This window comes from Sinocyclocheilus anshuiensis, unplaced genomic scaffold (assembly GCF_001515605.1).
Source record: "Sinocyclocheilus anshuiensis isolate Anshui unplaced genomic scaffold, SAMN03320099.WGS_v1.1 scaffold502, whole genome shotgun sequence".
NCBI classification, from domain to species: Eukaryota; Metazoa; Chordata; class Actinopteri; order Cypriniformes; family Cyprinidae; genus Sinocyclocheilus; species Sinocyclocheilus anshuiensis.
In genome coordinates this window covers 1,383,938-1,398,100 of record NW_015544194.1, presented here as the reverse complement: position 1 = coordinate 1,398,100, position 14,163 = coordinate 1,383,938, and the positions used below count along the sequence as shown (strand labels likewise).

Genomic DNA, 14,163 nt, shown 5'->3' with positions numbered 1-14,163 from the left:
CCCACAGGAGCACTGCACGGACCCTCTGCACTGGGAAGACGGAAGAGAGCACTCACGGCACCGGAGCACCTACCTAGACCTTTCTCACTATCACCCAGCACCCCAATAAATCCACCCTCCAGGGTATTGATGGAGATTACTTGTCGTGTGATTCTTCACCCCATTACAATATTTTAAAAGCAGCATCTATCTGGGCTGCTCATAGGGTTGTTTTCCAATGTCATGGTTAATATTACCAGATAAAACCAACTCAATACACCTGTCAGTAAGCTCTAAACAAGTTCTGAGTGAGAATTCCTTGAATTCAAAGAAAAAAACACAGACTACAGTACATTGATATTCCGCTGCCGCTAATGGACCTGTGGCTAAGTCTCTTGAGAAGAAATTAGATGATCAAACTATCATTTCCTCCTCATCCGCTGATGATAAGAACACCTTGCTGAAAATGTCTAAGTGAGATGATGCATCATAATCAGACACAACAGGCAATGCTAAATGGGTATTGGCACATCACATCAATTAGCATTATTGCTAAGGTAATTGAGAGGAGCACAGCAGGAGATTAAGTTTTAATCTTTCGCACATGGCACAAAGGCAACATCAGTTCCTGCACCGCTGCGAAGCCTTGCAAGAATCACAATATAAGCAGGTAATGAAATCTGAAGCCTGCCACTTTAGGGGATATAAAATGTCTTCTAGCCTGTCTCACAGACATGTCTAATTCATGCCACAGATAAATCACCCACGATTTACATGGGAGAGATAGAGAGACAGAGGAAAAGGAGAGGAGCGAGAGGGAGAGGGAGAGAAACAAAGCAGCAATCAGCAATCCGACTGCATCATCTTAAAGCAGGTGTTGAGAGAAGAAAAAAAAAAAACTTGAAAAAATGAGACAGCCTTGGAGTGAGAGGGTAGATGGTATGCATTCTGCAAGTGTATCAGCCAAATCGGGAGACGCATACTAATGCCTCTATGATTAAACACAAACTCGTTGCTCCATTCAAATTCTCACATTGCACCGCTGTTGCAACAACGTTCGCGGGGTCTGGCAGATGGGCTGCTATTACAGAGCACATCAAGAACAAATAATCTTTATATGCCGGCGGTCGACATTGCTCATTTGTTGTAAGGACATTTCATGGGCATAAATTTGTAGGGAAACAGAGGAGACATTTAAAACATTCATTACAAAAAATCACTTCAGAGGGTGTTGGCAGGGTGCTCAATATTTCTGGTATAATAGCCAAGTTAATGTTCATTTATAAATATAATATTGTTCAAAGTTAATTCATCTTTTTTCATATTACATTAATGTTAATTTATACAACTTGAAATGTCAAAAAATGTATAAGCAGCATGCGTTCAAAAGTTTGAGCTGTCAATTCATCAAAAGAAAGCACAACCATTTTCAAAATTTTTGATGATCATAATAAAAGAAAATGTTTCTTGAGCAACAAATCTGCACATTAGAACAATTTATGAAGGATCATGTGACACTGAAGACTGGAGTAATGGCTGTTGCTATATTAAAATAGAAAACAGTTTTTTATTGTATTAATCTATATTTGTATTAGATTTATTTTTAATCAAATAAATGCAGTCTTGGTGAGCTTGAGACTTAATTAAACAAACAAAAATATGGTTATATGTACAATATAACAATATGGTTTTAAATTGTTAACAATATGTGACCTGTGCTGGCAAAATGAGTCACAATGAGCAAATTTTAAAAAATGAGTTATTTTTATTTTTACATTCTCTATTAAAAGACATTCAAAATTATGTATGATTTGTTGGAATCGGACAAAGCTACACCTGTTTGTCGTTGATGAAGTCAGCAAAGTAAATTTAGAGAAAACCTGATTTAAAGTTTTCTGAAGGTTCCAAAGCAAAATCACCCAGGAACATTACATCTTTTCCCCCACTTCTTTTCTAAATAATCATTACTAGATTAATAATCACAATATAGCTATTTTTTTATTTTATCTTTGTTGTTATAAATAAGAACCAATGCAAAAAAATAACAAATATAAGAAAGAAACAAGTGTAGCCTATAGTGTATTACTTTTTAAATTTTACATCTAAACAGAAGCATTCGAATAAGAAAAAACAAACACTAAAATGTAAAATTCACTTAAGTGTGTTCATTACAAATAAATTATTAAAACTACAAAATCAGTTCAATCAAGAGTAGCGAGTTATTCCCTCTTTTCTTTTATGGTTTGATTAACATTAATGTGACAGACAACCAATATTAAGATGTAGTGTAATGCACGGATCTAATATAATGTTACACATCCGATGTTTTTCCCCAACAATTCCCCAAATATTCACTTAAGACATAACAGTTTATGTTTGCTTGAACACTTAAATACCGTAATTCTGTGTATATGTGTATATTTATTGGGATAGAGCGCTGGCGGAATGCTCCTCTCAGAAAATGTACAAATAAAGATACTACTATTATTTGGAGAATTGGGATCGCTTGACAAGGGCTTAATGAAATCATTTTTGTGAAAACCTCAAATTCGACATGTTTCACTTTTTTTGGCCTGTAGCTCAGAATTAGACTGTGCACATTCCGACTCATTTTGCCAGCACGGGTCACATATTTAATATGCATCATGGACTAACAGTAATAATACATTAGAAATATTCATTTCAACACACTTTACCATAAAAAGTTTTGGGGATTGGTAAGGTTTTTGTACTGTTTGTTTTTTAAAGCAGAATATGAGAATCTTTGGAAAAGAACATTTATTTTAAAAAAGAACATGATAATAATACACCTTCAGCAGAAAGAAAACCTTGATAATGCATTTGCTATATTCAAGGGAAGTGAAAAGCATGAGAGAGAAAAAGAGAGACGTTTCAAGAGCACTAACCTCCAGTTTGAGATATTCATTCTGTTCTTTAGACAGCAGGCTGAGGATAGAGCTGCTATGTTTGCGTGTCCGGACCAGGACCTGAACCTGCGTGTGTCTGGCCGGGAGCGTGAAGGCCAGCTGAAAGTGTATGTGACTCCTTCCATCAAATGAATACTCCGGGACCTCTGTGAAACACAAATGTGTTCTTCAGATGCGGTCCTTAAAAAAGGATGCATAAACAGTGAAAAACGCCCTGGGAGAATATCACAGGATGTTCCAGTCGTGTTACATAAAGAAGCTCTACAAATTCACAACACTTCTGAATGCGATTTGTGCCAAGATTCGGTGTGTGTGAAAATCCTGCCTGGGTGCTAACACTATCCCTCCTACACAGAGCAATTCAAAGATATTTGCTGCCCCACTGAAAAGCCTTCACACACACACACACACACACACACACACACACACACACACGCATACGCATACGCATACGCATACGCGCACGCGCACGCGCACACGCACACACACACACACACACACACACGCACGCACACGCACGGACACACACGCACATACGCACACACACGCACACACACAGTTTTCACATCCATTCAGTCATTCACTTTAGCAATGACTTCTTATCTGCTTTATCCTTGATGACTCAGTCTTTCTCACATTCCACTTGTGGAAACAGACATGGCTTGAAAACTTTGGGACAACTGCTGAGTAATTACCCTTTTCACACTGATGCCCGCTGTACCCAGGTATGCACTGACAGCTGAAGGAACCCCACTCTCCATGGCAGCGCCCCCGGGTCCCGCAGGAAGGAAAACCCATGTTCACACAGCTATTGTCCGTCATCAGACATCCCGGAGCACTGCCAGAGGAGTCAGCTGGTGAACCGAGGTCATAAAACTGAGAGAGAATCAAAGTGAGAGTTACACACTAACAGAAGTCACGAAAACACTGAGAGCAGCAGGGAAAAAAAAGAGAATAAGCTAGTATAAATAAGGCAGAAAATAATGGTCAGGATAGGCCAAACTGGGAGGCCTTGAAAAGATGAGATGAAAAGAGAAAGAACGTTTTATCTTATTTGTGCATTCACTTTTAATCCAGCCTGCCATAATGAATATTGCCATGCTGTGCAGGCCACAGCCACTTAAAAAAGCTGGCCTGTAGTGCTCTGTATTAACAGAATGGGGAAACCTTGAGGCCTTAAATTCTCTTCACAACAGAAAAACCACGCACCACATTAGATCAATTTTTCCTTTCATCTGATAACTCCCATTTATTCATGCCCACTCTTCCCAATGACGTGTTTTTGAAGTGGTTGCAGCATGAGTTTGACCCTGTGCGGGAACCGGTTGCACCTTGTACAGACAGATAGCACGGCTGATTTACCAGCACAGTTAAATAAGCAAAGGGGCTGCATTAATTCCACTGAACTGCTGTTTGTCACTATTATTTCACATTAGACAGGTTGGTTTATTGTCATTTATTTCCTAACAAAGGAAGAAGTCAAATACAGTGTCTCCTGAGCCACAGTTTGGAAACATTGAACCTCTAACACTTCCCACACGTGACCTGGCCATCGGACGACATTAATAACACAGAGAGAACAATAAATACAGACAATTTACAATAAAGCCACTTGTCAATAGTGAAATTCAGCAATATTATATTTCTGAATAATGACAGTTGTTGTTGTCGTTGTTGTTTAAATATATTACAATAGAAAACAGGGTAACACTTTAGTATATTGAGGGACCAATCATCACTATTAACTAGCTGTTTATTAGCATTCCTATTATTAACATATTGGCTGTTTATTAGTACTTATAAAGAACATATTCTGCATGACCATATTCTACATCCCTAATCCTACCCAATACCTGAACTTAACAACTACCTTACTAACTATTAGTTTGTTAATAGCAAGAATTGGACCTTAAAATAAAGTGTGACTGAAAAGAGTTGTTTTAATTTGTAATCATATTTCACAATACTGTTTTTACTGCATTTTTAATTAAATGAAGGCAGATTTGATAAGCTTAAAGGAACACTCCACTATTTTTGAAAATAGGCTCATTTTCCAACTCCCCTAGAGTTAAACAGTTGAGTTTTACCGTTTTCAGCCGATCTCCGGGTCTGGTGGTAGCACTTTTAGCTGTAGCTTAGCATAGATCATTGAATCTGGTCTGACCGTTTGCATCTCGCTCAAAATTGACCAAATAGTTCTTCTATTTTTCCTATTTAAAACTTGACTCTTCTGTAGTTACATCGTGTACTAAAACCGAAGGAAAATGAAAATTTGCGATTTTCTAGGCCGATATGGCTAGGAACTATACTCTTATTCCGGCATAATAATCGAGGAACTTTGCTGCCGTACCATGGGTGCAGCAGGCGCAATGATATTACCCAGCACCTGAAAATAGTCCCCAGCACACTCCCTGTGCAAGCAGGTGGTCACGTTGGTTATGTTGACGGAAGTTAGCCTATTTTCAGGCACTGCGTAATAATATCATTGCATAATATCACAGAGCATCTGTGGCGCCCCAACGGTCAGACTAAGGGACAGGTGAAGAAGTGAAGGGTGAAGAAAGTCTATTTTGAAGCAGTGGCACCTATGATGTTGTAATAAGGAACATTTTGTAAAACTTTCATTGTGACCATTAGTATCGTTTGGTGAGAAATACAACTTGATTTTCTTGTACTAGTGTCACGCCCCTGGACTCTTTGTGTTGTGTTTTCCCTCCCCAGGTGTGCTGTGTGCCCTTTAATTAGTCATTCCTTGCACCTGTGTTTTCCCAATCACCCAGTGTTTAAAAGCCCCAGTCCTTTCAGTTAGTGTTTGTCGGTCCTCAAACGTCATTCCTTGTGTTCCAGTGTCTCCTACGTTCCCCGTGTGATCATTAAAGACTGTGAATTGAAGTTATCTCCGTGTTTCCTCGTTCCTTGCCTCCCGAGAAGTGTGACACTAGAGTGACTTTTTCATAGTTATTGCTTTTTCATAGTTATTTCATAGTAATTTGCTGTGGGGTTTTTTTTGTGTACACCTCTGAAAGGTCTGTCTTTTCACTGTAAGGTTAAGAGTTCGGTTTATTCTCTTGCTTAAGTCTGGTTTTAATGAAGGACTGTACTTTCTCTTGTATGATTTCACGGCTCAAGCAAACCTGTGTGACCTTTTAAGTAACATACTGTAGTTCCCTGCATGTACCTCCCAAATTGGCTCAGTAAATGGCATAATATCCTCAAATCTTAAAACCACGTTGCCATGCACCCCATAACACTGTGTATTTGCCACCAAAAAAGCCTACTCAGAATTCTTACAGGTCAACAACAGGGAGAGAGCAAGAGGAAGTAAACTATTTGAGAAAAGAAAGTGGGCAGAAGAGAGTCTAAAATAGCAATTCTACCTCTGTCCTTCCTCCTCTAACAGTCTATGACCTGCTTTCCAGGCAAGCCACAGTAGCCTAAGTGAACACTTCTGTGCTGTTTCTTTGTGTCTGGCGACCACTGGTTAAGTGTTTTAGACTCAAGAACCTTCAACTGAGTCATGATGTTAAAATGAGAAACAAACAGTCACCCACTGTAACAAACCTTGACATAACGTGGAGTGAGATCACAGATCGGCTTAAGACTATGGCCAGTGGCACGGTCGATTATACCTCACTTCAAATAACACTTCTTGGAAAGAGAAAGTGTGAACTAGGCAGTACACAGCTTATAATCAAATCTCTTTTAGCAGCTAAATAGTTAAAAGTACATATACTGACAGAACTACGCTGGGACATGTATTAGCAATATCTATGGCTGGTATATTTGTGAGTAGTGCTGGCAAAATGAGTCACAATGAGCAAATTTTCAAAAATGAGTTATTTCTATTTTCACATTGTCAATTAAAAGACCTTCAAAATGATGTATGATTTGTTGGAATCGGACGAAAAATTACTGAGCTACACCTGTTTGAAGTTGATAGAGTCAGCAAACTCAATTTTGAGAAAAATCAAGTTAAAGTTTTCTGAATGTTCCAAAGCAAAATCTCCTAGCAACATTTTATCTTTTCCTCCAGTTCTTTTCTTCATAATAATTACTATATTAATAACCACAATATATGTATTTTTTTATCTTTGTTATTATAGATATTATAAATGTTATTTTATCTTTGTTATTATAAAAACAGATGCAAAAAAAAACAAAAAACAGTAGAACAAATATAAGAAAAGCAAAGAATGCATTACCTTTTTCATTCAACATCTAAACAAAGGCATTCAAGTAAGTAAAACTAATAATCAAATGTAAAACTCCCTTTAGTGTGTTACAAATACACTGATAATTAAACTACAAAAGCAGTTCAATCAAGAGCAGTGAGTGATTCCTCTTTTCTTTTATTGTTAGATTAACATTAATGCAACAGACGGCCTATATCAAGACCTACTATAATGCACGGATCTAATATAATGTTACACATCAGATGTTTTTCCCCAACATTTCCCCAAATGTTCACTTAAGAGATAACAGATTATGTTTGCGTGAATACTTAAAAAATGTAATTCTGTGTATACTGTATATGTATATTTATCTGGATTGCACACTGCCAGAAGCACCTTTTATGCGGGCGAGAAGGGAGCAGAGAAAAGGTACTCCCCTCAGAAAAAGTACAAATAAAGATAATTGTGTTTAATTAATATTTGGAGCATTGGGATCACTAGTCGAGGGCTTAATGAACTAATTTTTGTGAACAAACTCAAATTCGATGAAAATCAATATTTTTCAGTTTTTTGCGTGTAAGCATTCCAACTCATTTTGCCAGCACGGGTCACATTTGTTACAAAAAACACTCAAAACTGACAGTGGACACAACCCTAAAAAGTCATGACATGTTTTCTTTTTTTTTTTCCTTCTGTCTTTGCTCATCTAAAAAGGGACAGCATAAAATACCGTTATTTTGAACTTTCTGTTCATCGTCAAGAATCCTGAAAAAATTAAGCATGGTTTCCACAAGAAGTTTAAGAAGCACAACTGTTATCAGCATTGATGAATTCATAAAATAGGCTTTTGTCACCTCCAGACCAAGAACAACCAGAGAGAAAAACTCTCGTACACCAGTCAAAGTCATAATTGTGATGTGCATAATAAAGCTTCTTTATCTTTTCTTCTTCCCTCACTCTATCACTGTTTTCGTCTTCCCTCACTCTATCAAAGATTCATCTCTGTTTATACTGATATGCATGCATTTCCTCACCTTGCTGTCCACAATGAGGTTTCGGATACAGCCAGTAAAGTGCTTGTGTTGTAGTTGAGGGTAGATATATGGCAGGTTCTCATTCACTCCTCCTAGCTGAAGCACCTGTGTCATGTTCAGATGCCTGAAATCGCATCAGAGGATGTTGTTACCCTAGCCACTTTTGCTTCTCTACCACATGAGTTAATAATGTGCTGTATGCTATGGAGAGGTCATTTTTCACTAGAGATTAACTCTGATAATTAATTTGACCTTTTAGATTGAGACATTTGTGTAATTGTAAATGTTTCAAGACATTATCGAGTCAGTAACTGGCATGAGGCTCATATGTAGAGTGAGAAAGAGTATGTAATGATTGTTTCATTGACTTGTTCTCTGTGACCTGCTATCAAGGCGGAAGAATGATTTCTTTAGCACTCAAATTTTAATGGTCCATCAGGGCCATATTTTTTAACACTTTAAACAATAATGCATTGGTGTGAAAAGAGAAATAAATGAAGTGATTTACTTGTCCATATTTGGTGTGATGCCAGTAACTTCACAGGAAGTGTGGTCTTCAGTAGTTAGCCAGCTGCCCACTCCCTCCATCTCCATGATAGTGGCTCCTGCGCAGCGGTCAAGTGTAAAACGAACCTCCTGAAGAAGAAACGTGGGTGAAACTTCTTGAACATTTGACTTCCATGAAACACCATTGATTGGGAGCATATTAAACATCATGGTCTGAGACCATTTAATGTAGTACTTTTTAAATAAACCTCTTATTTCCCCTTCTGATCCATGTAATATATTCCTCTGGTCAAAACCTTGTTGCTGCATATTATTGAAGCTGTATCTCATAACATTCTCAGAAACGTGACTGGTATCCATTCTGCTAATGTTATTTCTGTTTGGGTTCAATTTGACCTCATCAAAAACACTGCTGAAAAATAGAATAAAATAAATAAATTGGTAGAAGAGGTAGAGTGTGTATTGGAAAATATGGAATGTAAAAATTCATTGGACTGATTCATGTGTCTGGGTGCTCCGATACACTAAACAGAAATAATGTAATATTTTCAAAAAAGTCCTAAGTATCATCCAGATACGTCAATTTTAGGTACATAGTTCAAGCTTCGTCCTTGGGTCACTGAGACCTCATACAAAGATGAGGTTTGTTACTCTAAAAAAATGCTTTTTTTAATGCAACCCTTTTTGGTTGTTTTTTTGACATAGTGTTGGGTCAGTTAACCTATTGAATGATTTTTCATTTTAAATAATAAAAATGTACTCTAAAATCTGAACAGTTTATATACAATATTTTTTATTCAATGGCAATTCAGTCTTTTACAATCATAAAATACTCAGTAACCATTCAGTAAACTATTTAAGATGGGACAGGAGCAGCAAAAGCAGCCAATAGGAATCTGTGGGAAGAAAACTGCTATCAGTGGGCTGTTACAGTTCATAAATGACAATCTTATATATTCATGTTTGATAAGTTACATCAAAAACAGCTTTACCTCATGCCATCTGGTCTGTCAGACATTTAAGTTTCAACCTGTCAAACGCATAATGCGGCCACAGTTGCGTCGCTAGAGCACAGGATCAATATCGCTCCTATTTTAGTCAGTGGAGCGCACAGAAACTTTGTTACATATAACAGCAAAGTCGCATTGTGTTTAGCCCTGGTCGCACATTTGTAGATCCAGTGGATGCAGTGTTTGTAGAAGGATAGTGTTCCAAGCAGATGTCAGCTGCAACATACATTTAAACAAAAAAGTAAAAATGTGAGACTACAGACGTTTTCCTATTTGTACAGTAATAATTTGAACGGAATACAATGTAATACAAACCTTAATTTCATTCAGGAAGTTTCCTATCAGTCAAGTTCTCTCAGGACAGAACACAAAATGACCATTGATAGATGTATCCAGTTTTAACCAGTTTGGCACAGTTGGGTAAAAATAATAAAATATTAAAAATAACCTAATAAAATGACCCAAAAGGCTGAACCCAGCATTTGGGTTAAAAAAATATATATATTTAACCCAGTATTTTTTTAGAGTGTATATACACATACACAGACAGACGTATGCAGAACATGGATACAAGGATATTTCACTCAAAATGAAAATGCTGTTATCATTTACTCATCCTCATGTTGTCCCAAACTTCTAACCCAAGTCTTCTGGAGCTCAAATGTGATTGCTTGATGTGAGATCCAATGAGGTTTATTCTCATACACTGACCATATTTGATATGCTCTGCATGTGTGTTGATCAATGTTTATGTGTGCATAAAATCCTAAATGAAATCTGTTCATCATATAAAGCAACCATGTCTCTAAACTGCTTGATTAATATGGATTAATTTTACCATGTTTTCATACATTTTTTAAAGCGTAAAGCCTAAAATTGGCTCAAAATAATAAAAATCTTTGATATCCTGAAACTAAAAAAATCAGATTCTGTTCCAATCATACACTACCTGATTTTCTGTGAAATCCGTCAACTACGACAGATCAATATCTGTAGACTGGTTCTGACTTTCAGTAAATCAGGGCAAAAGCCATTAAGTGTATTCCAGCCTTAGATGTCCGCTTATACAGAAACACAAGTCAAGAGCTCTTTCTCTCTGAGATCTTCAATGCTGGAAGAAGCAACAAACAAAAAAAGGTGTTGTCTTTCCTCACACTTCACCCTCTTTCTCCACTCTCTGTAGAGGCTAAACCCTCAGGCGTGGTAATATTAAACACATAGCATGTCAAGATGCTAAAAGCTCCAACCTGCAATGTTCCCTTCACACCCAGCAGGACGCTTGCATCCTGTTTGTATTGAACAATAAGCGTTATAATTTCAAGCAATTTCAGACTGACCCTAAGGCAAATTGCACCACGGCAAGACTACATGCCAGTGCTACTACAGAGCCTAGCAGCAACAGAGTAGCTGCTGAATCTAAAACAGTCCTGGCAACACTGAATACAAATTAGCACACTAAACAATGTCTGGGATCGAGTAAACCCTGACTAACAGTTGTCACCACAGTTCCACTGTCCCTTTTGGATGATTTCAGAAGAGATAAGTAAGACTTTGACTTGTACAAAAGTGCTGAGGTGTATTATTGGAGGAAGATGGCTGGGCTCAGCAGTCAGTCGCTTGCTAACGGTGAACACTTACTTTGCTGTTGCTCCTCACGTCCAGTCTGTGCCACAGTCTATCCGCTACGTTCACGTTGCCCGGCAACTGCAGGACCAATGTACCCGAGCCGTGGTTAATTTTCAGGGTGGGGGTGCCGTCGATCAGTTCTGAGAGAGAAGGACAGCGACAGACAGAGAGAGAGATGAGAAGAAAGGGTAGATATGTGGACAGTTAAAACACGGACACAGAACTATGAAGGAGTGGAGGATGGTTATAAAGACTCAACCTTGAGCATGTACACTGTCGAAAAACTACCTATTGAAAGCATTATATAAGCTCAACCAACAGCAGGTTTTTGACTAACAAATGTATCACATAAACTACCCCTTTGTTTCACATTACAGGGTCAAGTAAGCACTGCAGAGCCTGCCTCAATTACGATTATATCATCCTCTGGCATAATAGGAAAAACATATTAGAGAAAGTTCTTCTTTTTGTCTGAGTTAGTCGATTGGCAAATTAAAAATTAATGAAGCCAGGAAGACTCCCTTAAGCTTGGTATAGTCTGACTGTGAGTCTGAGCATACGGGAAGAAACGCCTCCAACTAATTTCACATTTGTCAGCAGGGTCTTTGCTGTTAAATAAGCCTTCACTTTGGCCGACATATCTGTCTTGTGTTTCACCAATCCGCTTTTCCAATATGTCTTCAAATTCTCCCTCTATTTTCTTATTTGTCATCCTCTCGATTTCTCCCTTTGATGCTGCACTTTTGTCATTTCTGTAAATAACACGTGCTTCCTCTCGATTCGGCTATGTCGCACTGTTTGGCGCTCACAGTCTGCTGACCGTGAAAGTGAACTTTCGCTGGGCACAGTGTTTTCTTTCTACTGTAATTTAGCAACACTAGATGCTTCTCAAAACACATGTACCCACTTCATTAGCTCAAATCAAATGACTGACTCTCCAGGCAGATTGTCCTGGCTAATTCCTTCACACCGTCATTAAAACTGGCTGATTTATGCCATCCATCTGTGCTTTATTCTTGCTGTCACTCTATTTCTCCTATTATTTCTTGCACAGAATGCTCTGGGTAGTGAATGCCTTCCATCATCCTCCCGTTTTAACCCATCCAAGCGGCTCATGAGTGCTGAGGGACTTTGTCTCGCTGTCTCTGTTGAGGGGGATGTTTGGTGTGCACATGCTGAGACACAAATAGAGCAATGGTGGAAATAATCGCTCAGAAGTACTGGTTAATAATATTGCTCTGCACTTTGCAGGTGTTAGCTAAGTACATATTTCAGTCACACAGTGTGTGTGTATATACACTGAACAAAATTATAAAAGCAACACTTTTATTTTTGCCCCCATTTTTCATGAGCTGAACTCAAAGATCTAAGACTTTTTCTATGTACACAAAAGGCCTATTTCTCTCAAATATTGTTCACAAATCTGTCTAAGTCTGTGTTAGTGAGCACTTCTCCTTTGCCGAGATAATCCATCCACCTCACATGTGTGGCATATCAAGATGCTGATTAGACAGCATGATTATTGCACAGGTGTGCCTTAGGCTGGCCACAATAAAAGGCCACTCTAAATTGTGCAGTTTTATCACACAGCACAATGCCACAGATGTCGCAACTTTTGAGGGAGCGTGCAATTGGCATGCTGACTGCAGGAATGTCCACCAGAGCTGTTGCCCGTGAATTGAATGTTAATTTCTCTACCATAAGCCGTCTCCAAAGGCGTTTCAGAGAATTTGGCAGTACATCCAACCGGCCTCACAACCGCAGACCACGTGTAACCACACCAGCCCAGGACCTCCACATCCAGCATCTTCACCTCCAAGATCGTCTGAGACTAGCCACCCGGACAGCTGCTGCAACAATCGGTTTGCATAACCAAAGAATTTCTGCACAAACTGTCAGAAACCGTCTCAGGGAAGCTCATCTGCATGCTCGTCGTCCTCATCGGGGTCTCGACCTGACTGCAGTTCGTCGTCGTAACCGACTTGAGTGGGCAAATGCTCACATTCGATGGCGTCTGGCACTTTGGAGAGGTGTTCTCTTCACGGATGAATCCCGGTTTTCACTGTACAGGGCAGATGGCAGACAGCGTGTATGGCATCGTGTGGGTGAGCGGTTTGCTGATGTCAAAGTTGTGGATCGAGTGGCCCATGGTGGCGGTGGGGTTATGGTATGGGCAGGCGTATGTTATGGACAACGAACACAGGTGCATTTTATTGATGGCATTTTGAATGCACAGAGATACCGTGACGAGATCCTGAGGCCCATTGTTGTGCCATTCATTCACGACCATCACCTCATGTTGCAGCATGATAATGCACGGCCCCATGTTGCAAGGATCTGTACACAATTCCTGGAAGCTGAAAACATCCCAGTTCTTGCATGGCCAGCAAACTCACCGGACATGTCACCCATTGAGCATGTTTGGGATGCTCTGGATCGGCGTATACGACAGCGTGTTCCAGTTCCTGCCAATATCCAGCAACTTCGCACAGCCATTGAAGAGGAGTGGACCAACATTCCACAGGCCACAATCAACAACCTGATCAACTCTATGCGAAGGAGATGTGTTGCAATGCGTGAGGCAAATGATGGTCACACCAGATACTGACTGGTTTTCGGACCCCCCAATACAGTAAAACTGCACATTTTAGAGTGGCCTTTTATTGTGGCCAGCCTAAGACACACCTGTGCAATAATCATGCTGTATAATCAGCATCTTGATATGCCACACCCGTGAGGTGGATGGATTATCTCGGCAAAGAAGAAGTGCTCACTAACACAGATTTAGACAGAATTGTGAACAATATTTGAGAGAAATAGGCCTGTTGTGTACATAGAAAAAGTCTTAGATCTTGGAGTTCAGCTCATGAAAAATGGGGGCAAAAACAAAAATGTTGCGTTTATAATT

General features: G+C 39.1%; 1 protein-coding gene across 1 annotated transcript in view; it reads right to left on the bottom strand.

The window, feature by feature from the left end:
• LOC107696606 (neural-cadherin) overlaps positions 1-14,163 on the bottom strand; it is a 303,591-nt gene that overhangs the window by 18,268 nt on the left and 271,160 nt on the right. The window contains exons 23-27 of the mRNA XM_016497044.1: positions 11,268-11,395; positions 8,621-8,748; positions 8,113-8,236; positions 3,602-3,782; positions 2,886-3,052 (exon numbers count right to left, since the gene is read on the bottom strand). Of these exons, the coding sequence (XP_016352530.1) occupies positions 2,886-3,052; positions 3,602-3,782; positions 8,113-8,236; positions 8,621-8,748; positions 11,268-11,395 (728 nt within the window). The remainder of the gene's footprint in view (positions 1-2,885; positions 3,053-3,601; positions 3,783-8,112; positions 8,237-8,620; positions 8,749-11,267; positions 11,396-14,163) is intronic.